This window comes from Convolutriloba macropyga, unplaced genomic scaffold (assembly GCF_964194025.1).
Source record: "Convolutriloba macropyga unplaced genomic scaffold, txConMacr16.3 SCAFFOLD_6284, whole genome shotgun sequence".
Lineage (NCBI taxonomy): Eukaryota > Metazoa > Xenacoelomorpha > Acoela > Convolutidae > Convolutriloba > Convolutriloba macropyga.
The window spans coordinates 1-10,172 of NW_027452419.1; the positions used below are offsets into that span (position 1 = coordinate 1).

At 36.5% G+C, this 10,172-nt stretch overlaps 1 protein-coding gene across 1 annotated transcript; it reads right to left on the reverse strand.

The window, feature by feature from the left end:
• Positions 1-183: 183 nt before the first annotated feature.
• On the reverse strand, positions 184-9,566 carry LOC142357467 (uncharacterized; the record flags this gene model as incomplete). The annotated part of the gene is made up of 3 exons (XM_075409079.1): positions 9,314-9,566; positions 1,977-2,271; positions 184-248 (listed from the first exon to the last, which is right to left on the reverse strand). Coding segments are annotated over exons 1-3 (439 nt in total), but the record flags the coding sequence as incomplete, so codon positions are not given.
• Positions 9,567-10,172: the final 606 nt, after the last annotated feature.

A 10,172-nucleotide genomic window follows, 5' to 3' on the forward strand; every position in this document is an offset into this window, starting at 1 on the left:
ACTAGTTTTCTATGCACTTTTTGGACCATTACGCGAGCATTGATATTGGTACTCGCAAACTATTAATTGTCTTCTTGATACGAAATTGGCATTGCAGAAAAAGTTGAAGGAAGTTATCGCTTATGATCATCGTTTCTATCTCTACCTAATTGGCAAAACGTTGATATCACGGGAATGTTGTACCGTAACCGTATACAATAATGAAATACTGTTTGTCACTCACATCTTCATGAAAATCTCGATTGGACCTAAGAATGAGTTTACAAAAATTGTAAGTAAATACGTAAGATATCTGTGAAGAATCAAAAATTCCCACGAGGAGAAGGATGATCAGAAAATAGTCTTTGAGACCCATAATTAGTAATTTCTAAGTCTTATGTTAATATGCATATATTATTTCAGCTTAATTGACATAAATTCTTAATAATTTCGATATTATATACTCGCCTGAAAAAAATTTTGGAAAAAAAATCTGTGTTGAGCACTACGATTGTCTGCGTGGATTGCAGTAAGGTGCTAAAACAGCGTGTTACCTGCATAAAAATTGCATTTTTACAAGTATCATGTTTTTAAGATTTAAGGAAACCTTAAATAGTATTGATGACTGTCAATGCTGCACAGACTTACATACCTTACATACAAGTCTTACATACTCGACTTATATAACTCCTAAAAATAATTTGGTCGTGAGAAAAATTGAGATCTTTTTATAACGGACATGTGACAAAAACATAATTCAGCTTAATACCGATTTCTTGAATTTTTGATTGAATTATATAGAACCGGGATACAAAACAGCTTATCTCAAGAGCAATCAAATTCTCAAAAGCCTGAATTTGGCAATTTATATTCTTAGTTTGGTAGAAGTCACGCATGCGCATTTTAGGTCATTGTTTAGAAATTAGGCTTTATTTGTTTTATGCCCGGTAGCCATTTGACAGTAATCAAGCCATGATCATACATAGCTGGCAGATTGCCAGAAAATAGCCGCAATAGATTCGTAGATCGGCAGTCTAAAAAAACAGTAAACAACACAGACCAAAAAAAATCGTCTTTTCATTGAAGGCTGATCTGTTATTTTTTGATTAAAAATCTGTATAAGTTGTTGCTGCCTCTTTTAGCTGATCTCAAATAACCTTCATTTAGAGTGACACACATCCATTTGACCTTATCTCTTTGAATTAAAGCAAATAAAAGTCAATTTTGAAGTGAGGAAGTCATTTTTGAGAGTGAGGTAAGTCAAGTGTGACCAAAAATTTAATCACGCTCATGAACAAAAATATTCGCTCCATTAAGAGCGGAAAATGACGTCACAAATGCAATTCAGTTGAAATTGCATGAACGAATGAACAAAAAGTGGCTGTGACGTCATATGGTCGTAACAAAAATCATGACGACGAAATAAAAAACATAGCAGGACAAGTCCTGACGTACAATTCAAAGAATTTTCATTGACTAAACAAAAAACTAGACCAAGAACTGACAATGAATGGATTGGGAAAACCGGTTAGAAAAAAATCCGATCCAAAAAAATCGAAAAAACTGTAAAAATCAAAGTGAAATTGCCGCATGTGAACAAAAAACCACTAGCGAGAAAGCGAAATTTTGTTCAAACACCGTTCTCTCGCTCTACTTTAAATTTAGAGCGAAAAATTTCACGCCGCAAAACCACTCGCTTTTTCGCTCCACTTCCTGTTTCGGCGTGACCAAAATCACTACTCCAATTTGACTTCAAAAATCATGAAAATGTGCGAACAGATCTAAAAAAAAGGCAGCGCCCCAATACAATTCAAATTCTTTGAATTGTAAAAAACAAGAGAAGGCCAATAATAGCCCCAGCTATCGCTGTGCGGCTATTAATAAGATGTCATAATGTTAAAAGGAATTGTGGACATAAGTGAAAAATTGAGATAATTAACAAAAGCCAACCTGAACATTTGAACCTTAAGGGTTTGAGGAAAAAAGGAAACAATTACTTCAGTGTTTGAACAGTTTTGTAGCCCACAATGACTGCGTCCATGGAATAAAACATATGGGCAGTAACATTAATGGTATTCCTGTGTTTGTAAATACAGTCAAAATGAAGCTTGCATTCTTGTCGTAAGTTTCCATCGTACCATAATTCTCTCATATGTTCTTGAGGTGCTCCCCGGTGCGTGTACGACAATATATGAATGCTAACCTCCTTGCTTTCTTCTGTTTTAGTGTTCTGTAATCCACTTCCGTTCAGAATTGGGTTGGCAACGCTCGACAAATTAAAACAAGGGGGCTCTAAACAAAGTTAGGATCAAATTAACGATAAACATTTAAAAGCGGCTGAAACTAACAAGATATCTCTGTAAGAGCTTCGCATCTGATGCGTTTATAGAAATTCAAAAGTTACACAGAGAGCAAAGATAAGATTTCAGTTTCATTGTTCTTTTGAATTTTTTTTTTGCTTCTCTTTAGTATTGAAATTTCATTTGAAAACAGTTGATTTTGCAAAGCATTAGCTGGTAGGGATCTTCTCCCCTGAAAAATTTAATACATATGTTTACATAACACACATTTTAAAACGAATTTTAACACATAGTAGGAATTATGTTGTGTGTTGATTTTTCAACTGAAAAAATATTGGAAAGCTATCGAACTAGCCACTGAGTCAATATAGAATTGCAAAAAAAAAAATCCATTTCACTTGAAGTTTTTTGGGAACGATCAAAAAATAGATGATGGGAGCACATTAATATCAACAAATTTATTTAAGCAACCCGATTAACGTAATTGTTGTAACATAAAAAAGCAGAAATCGCGGATAGAGATTTGACACAAAGATACCCCTTATCACCAGTTTACCTGGGTGACTCATAATTATCAAATAAAAAGTTGACCTCTGTTGTTCCAACTTGTTTACATATTCTTCCACATTATTCATTCTTTGATTTCCAGACATCGTTGATAATCTGTGCCTCAAATTTCAGTTCTTCTGTTGCTACCTTTGTTAGTGTCTATTCACACCTGATTGTGAAGGTTTTGATCAGTTCTTGATCACCTATCTGTGTTCAATTCTTTTATCACGATAATAGGATCCCCGGGTCGAGAAAAAAATGCAAAAATATGTAAGATAAGCGGTGAAAAGTTAGTTTTTTCACCGCAAATTTCGTACATAATTTTACGGTGAATTGCGGTGAATGCGGTGAAATTATGTAAGTTCACCGCTAGACTAAGTGGTGATCTTACAAAAATTCACCACAATTCACCGCTAAAATATGTAATTTCACCGCCCTTACAAGGGTCCGAACCTCTCACCTACTGCATGTCATCCACTTCTTCGTCCACTGCGCCATCTCTCACTAAATGCTAGTTTTTTTTGTTTGAATATAAATCGAATTCACTCTACTTTCTGCAAAAGATGCGCGGTGAATTTTTATAAGATTTGCAATTTTTAGCGGTGAAATTACATATTTTAGCGGTGAAATGTGGTGAATTTTTGTAAGTTCACCGCTTACTCTAGTGGTGAAATTACATAAATTCACCGCTTAGAAAAAAGTGTCAAAAAGATGTAAGATTAAGGGGTAGTTTTAGTGGGAAGGCAAATCTAACAATTCCTCCCACACTCACCAATAATTTCACCACCTTCTTTGCTGATCTCAAACATCTTTAACAATTTTTTCTAAGCGGTGAATTTATATAAGTTCACCGCTAAGTTGAGCGGTGAATTTGTGTAATTTCACCGCATTCACCGCTTATCTTACATAATTTGGACACTTTTTTTCGAAGCGGTGAATTTATGTAATTTCACCGCTAAATTCAGCGGTTAAATTATGTAATTTCAGCGCTACCAGGCGTTAAAGTTTTTTCACCGCTTTCAGCGCCTGATTTATGTAATTTCACCGCATTCACCGCTTATCTTACAAAAATTTCCACCTTAAAGGCTTATCTTACATAATTTTGCGTTGAATGGCGGTGACACCTCGACCCGGGTCCCTCTCTTTTGAGGGTTCACTGTAAGTTAGACTCTGTAAGAACCCGTTTAATTCAATTCTTCATCTGTTGTCTCCATTGGCTAATTGCCTCTCAAGTCAGAGGGATATAATGTCGAGTTTTGATTTGCCAGGAAAACCAACCTACACCAAATTCTAGTAAAATGTTTGTTTTGCGCCGCGAATCAAATCAATCAGAGCTAAACAATAAGTGTATACATCGTGGCGCAGTCAGCTGGTGAGTACCGCAAAACGCCACTTTCAATAAAGCGCTTTTGTGAGAGGACAACGAGCGATTAATCTATGAGACGCGTACTCAAGTAAAATTCGCCATTCTAGCTAAAAAAAACCTTCTCATTAGACGTCCTAAGCCAATGGAAATTGACCAAAAGACACAAAACGCACAACTGAAACTCTCATGGGATTTGAAGTACCAGCAAATTTCTGACAGGAACCCTATGCAGTTACATATAATGGGAAATATTTGACCAAAAATGACTCTCCCATTATACTTAAGCATAAACAACGATGTTTATATTCTGGTCCACCAGTTTTATACAGATAAAAACAGCATGCTTTTTTCAACGGATTGACGACACTAGAAATGTAGAAAAAAATGAACGATGTCTTCATAAGACCAAGAAACATAACTTTTGACAGTTATCTCTTATATTCGTTATGACAAACAAAAGGAGAGAGCGTTGAGCAATATTTCAACTTTATAAAAAAACTTGCAGAGAACAGCAACTTCAAAATTGCGATGAAGAAGTGATTCACGGCTTATTTATATAGCAAAAATTTTAAACACAAAAATGTAATGTGAATTGCTGCGCGAAACGAAAAAACTAAAAAGGGCGTTGCAAATAGCAATAAACAAGGAAATGGGCAAAAAGTCAGCTCGGAATCACAAGTGAGACGTGAGACAAAACCAACAGTTTTCAAAATAAAAATAGATAGTGCGCGGGAATCAAAAAAGAACAAAAAATTTTAACACTGACAAAAAAAATTCAACAAATCGAAGCAAAAACTGTTGACAAGCATAGAAACTAAATTACAATTGAGCGTCCATGGCAATATTATAAAGTTTAACAGTTGTGGGCTACGTAACCTTTTTGGAAAAATTTGAAGAACCACACAGATTAAACATAGTAAACATCGAAAAAGGGAAGGACGACAACGGTGAATAATATAAACAATTACAACACGATGTTAACTTCAGAGTATAAAACTTGCGGTGACATCTGCCTGGCAATGATAACAAAATATGGTTTCAACGAAATAACCCTTTAGAAGACTCTTGTCAAATTTGCAAATGGCTAAACTTCAGTGCTTTAAAATTCGAGTAGAGTATGCTCAACCGTTACACAAGAACTAGAGGATTTAGTCATCACATACTGTAAATACGCAAAAATGGAAACTAAACAAGATGTATCCAAACGTTCTCGAGTCAGTCAGGACAAAAGGCACCCCCTACCATTTAAAGCAAACAATTGGCCTCAAAATAACGCTCAATGTTTCGTTGTAGATAGTTGCTTGCAATTGCTTTTGGTACTGGATTAGTTTGAGGCTCTGGTAATCTGTAGAGCTAAGCACCAACCAAACAGCCGAAAATCAAACTACATTGACTCTCCAAATCCGATAAAACAACAAAACGGAAAGGATTTTCCCGCACTGATCAGCAGAATTGATAGGTCAAAAAATCATATATGTAGATCAAATATTCACAAAAATATCGACCAGGCCATCTAAAAGTACAAGAAGTTGTAAACAAAATTGAAGCAGAACTAGAAGAAAAACTGAGCCAAAGTCATTTAAAAAACTTGAATTCATGTTCTGACAAAAAATCACCAATGGTCATCACAGTTTAAGAAGACGGTTTAACCAAACCTGCACTGGATTTGAAATCAATGAAATGCCAAATAGAAAAAGCAGATGCCTAGCAATGAAAGTAAGATTCAATTAGATTCACAAAGTTTACTTGCAAAAGTGGCTCAAACACAGCTTGTTTCACAACATTTGATTGGCAATACGCATATAGCCAACTAATCCTCCATCCCATTCCACGGGTGTTGCCATCTTAATATACCCTGTGGTGATATTACAGGCACATACAGTTTCAAAAACGGCTTTTACAGACTTACAAATATGCCCCTGGAATTTCTTAAAAACTTACGACACTACTCTCATCGGCCGAATGAACACCTTATGTCTTCCAGATGACATTCCAATAGTAGGCAGCGATGCAACATATAAAGTTATTTCTGAAATCTTCGAAGGAACTAATTTGAGAAAGTCTAATTGTGAACATTTCAAAATTTCACTTTGCATGTAAAGAAGTCAAGTGACTGGGATATAATTTTTCAAAAACTGGATTGAATCTACTGGAAACAAAAAAGGGCCATCTTAACTATTAAAGCACCAAACACCTTGAAAGGTTGAGATATTTTCTTGGATCAGTTCGGCATGTCAGCAAATTCATAGCCCATTTAGCTCAGTTTTGCCATCCCTTATGTCCATTGACGAGAAACAAAAATCAGATTAAAAAACATTAAATGCAATGCTTTACTCCAAAAATTTGGCGCCACTCTTGAACAATTAGACCACAAAGGCTGGAAAATTGTTGTTTTCACGTCACGATTTCCTAACTCCGTTGAGAGCAGGTAGTGAACTAGGATTAATGGTAGTAATATGAGCAAATGACTACTTCAAACATTATTTGTATGGTCAAAAATCACATTGACCAGCGACAATCGAGCGTTAACTTCTATAATGAAAAAACACCAATCCAAATCATACAACTGCAGGCTAACAAAATTGATCGATATACTCCCCTCCCCCCTTTGAAACTGAAATTAAGCATTTACCAGGTACGATTACCTTGCTTAAGCCTAGTCAACTAGATGCTGCGTGAACCAAACCTGCTACACGTTAAAACCACCAAGTAAGACGGGCAATTCGTTGTTGAAAAAATAGATTTATTCAATCGCAGCGTGAAACAATTTTTAATTAATCAGAATAATTACCAAAATTTCGTGCCGCGAAACACATCAAAAATTACCAGTGAGCTTTGAAAACAACTCGATTTCATTGCCACAAGCCCGTTCGAGCTGCAAAACGAGGCAATTAAATGAACTCACGTTATTTCATTTTAAGCGCAAAATTGAATTCCTTAATTTCCGCAAACGGATTGAAATTGGAAAACGCGCTTGATATTACTGAATTAAATAATTCCTCTGATTGTGTCAATCCAAATCAGTTGCCTGAAGCAAATAATAACTATGAAAGATTTGAACAATTCATCGAACTAGTCAAAATGCCAACACCTTCTAAGAGATAAACAACCATGGAAAATATAAACAATAATAGACAATAAACAACAGCGATGGAAAATATGACCCTGATGGAGTCAGATTCAGCAACGAGGAAATCATGACCCTGACACTCTAGACAACGGACGATTCCTACACCCAATTCAACAACGAAGACGTTGAAGAACATGTATGCAGACGCATTTCATTTTGCCCGTTCCAGAATCCTAATCAGAAGACCAAGTGCCTCTCCACCGAAGACGCGGTGCTGGAGGAGATGATTCAGGTGTGTATGTTAACAAAAAATAAAGCGCCTTGTAAAGATTTGAACCCATATATACGCAGATTTTGGAAAAACATCCCCATCAAAAGGGGCCGTGTTTGCATCGATGAGAAGATAGTTGGCTCCAAATGCCATAAAAGATTCATATATTAACGCGATTCACAGCTTCCAACGCGGAAGATGGGAGATGACGGATATGGCCATCCATGCATTGCGGCCATACGTGAATAGAGATCTCCTCAAAAAAAAACAGCTTAATTCGGAATATACATAAAACCGGGATAAAGATAAAAAGTTTGTTACCGTCTACAAAACATTTTCCCATAAAAATTTGTAATGAACCAACCAAACGAAGAAATGGAGATCCCGTTGTCAATTGAAAGGATCAAGAAGTTTAGTTTTTGGCATTAATCGATACTTTCTCTAAATTCCCTACTGCCGAGTAGTTGCGCACGCGAACGGAGTTAACATGCAGAAGTTTCTTCAAAACTATTTTCATATGCATATTTTCATAGGCGTTCTGCGTACCAATTTTTTTGGACCAAAAATGATGCCATAATGGCAAGCAAAATACCACAATATGTCAAATTAATAATATAAAATTAATCACGGCGCCTTTCACAGACCATATATTATCATGATATAATTCAATACAAACGGTTAAACGCCACCCTGATTGCATTAAAGAAGCAGCAAACGACAATTTCAACCACAAAATCTTAATAATATCTGTCATCTATCAATTACGAGCAAGCAAACAAATAATTTAAAAAAAATCACTATTCAAGACGCACTTCGGCCAAAGAGCCAACACGCCTCTAATTATTAAAAGCAAGGAACCAAATTTCTTGTATGAAAAAATTGTTAGAAAATATTTAGACCAGAAGACTATATAGTGGAACCACAAAATCTAAGAGGACAAATGGGGGAATAAAAAAAGTGGGGATGAGGAGGTTGAAATAAACCAGACGAGCGCTATCACTGAGGCGGCAAAAAGACAAAGGAGTCACTTAATATTGGCCAAGAAAATTCCGGTGCGTGAACACACAATACGAGATCTACCCGGCCTCTACGAAATGCTCACCACGGGATGAACAATCGAAAAAGAGGACGACTACACGTTCAAAATTAAAGATCGAGGTAGACTTTCAAATACAGTTAGAAAATCCGACATAGCCAATTTCGGCCAGGTGGCCGAAAATTATAGCCTCTGAAAATCTACGCCAAAAAGGCCTCAACAACCCCGCCAGGTAGAACAACGGAGGACAAGGTCCACAAGTACTCCAATGAGATGCACCGCAAAAAAAGAAGACAGCAAAAAGATTCACAAACGAGCTGCAGCAGACAACCCAAGTGGCATCTCATCGATAGGATCAAAGGTTTCAGGGGTAATTGGGTTCCCCATTCCTGTCGAAACAGCGTTACCCATTCCCGTTATTGCGCTGAAAACTTTGAAAACATTACAGGTTTTCTTGCATAATTTTCACAAAATCCCTCCAACTGGGGAAAGGAGCTTCCTTTCAGCACTGATTAGGAAAGTCTCCTTTAAATTGATTGGGATCTATTCTGTTTCGGCCCCTACCAGTGTTTTTTTGACGACAGCCAGATAGAAATTATGTGTTATTATATAGCACGTTACTATGTAAGAAAATAGAACGTGTGCCCGGAGGTTATAAAAAATATGCTCACTAAGGGGGCGGGGGAACAGAATAGATCCGCTGATTGTTATGATTTAAAGAACCAAAAAATTATCTACTTACTGACGAGAAGCTGACGTGAAGTAATGATAGCCAAGAGACCAAATAATAGGAGAACAAATTTAAAGTCCTTGTTTTTCATAATGAAAACCTTTAGAATTAGGTTTCGTAATTTGTTAGTTCTGTATTAACTCTGATGCAATAGAATAAACAAGATGCTTCGAATTTTTGTATTTAAACTACTTTGAAAAAAAAGGAATATTGAGTTCAAAATATGCACTAATGGTCTCCTAAATATTTTTTTTTCTCGGAAGTTAGATTTTTTTCTTTAGCATTTCGTTTCGAATGGTCTTTTCTTTAGATGAATATAATAATGCAAACATCAATTTTTCTGAAATGAATACATTATATCAAAATTCGTTCATGCTGAAAACAATTTACTGATCGGAATATTTCGAGCGCACTTGAGTTTGATCAGAGTTGATATCGAGCGCGCAAAAGTCTGATCAGGAGTGACTTTTGAGCGCACAATAGTCTGATCAGAAGTGATTTTGAGCGCATAATTGTCTGGAAGATTGTCTGTGTTTGGCCTGGGCCATAGTCGCACAATAGTCTGGACAATGGTCTGCTTTTGTTCTCATAAGAGATACTTTCCCTTCGGAAAGGTCTAATCAGAGACAGTTTCGAGCGCAATTCGAGCGCGCACGGTGTTTCGAGCGCACCTTAGTCTGATCAGAGGCTACTTTGGTCTGGGAAGGTCTAATCAGAGGTCACTTCCGAATGGCATCTCAATCTGGGGAGGACTGTTACCCTGATGAATAATTGACATATAAAGAAAACCATTGCATCATTTTGATACCCATTTCGGAGTGCGCGTTAGTATTCAGACAACCAAAAACGCACGGGGGGGGTAGTTGCAAAA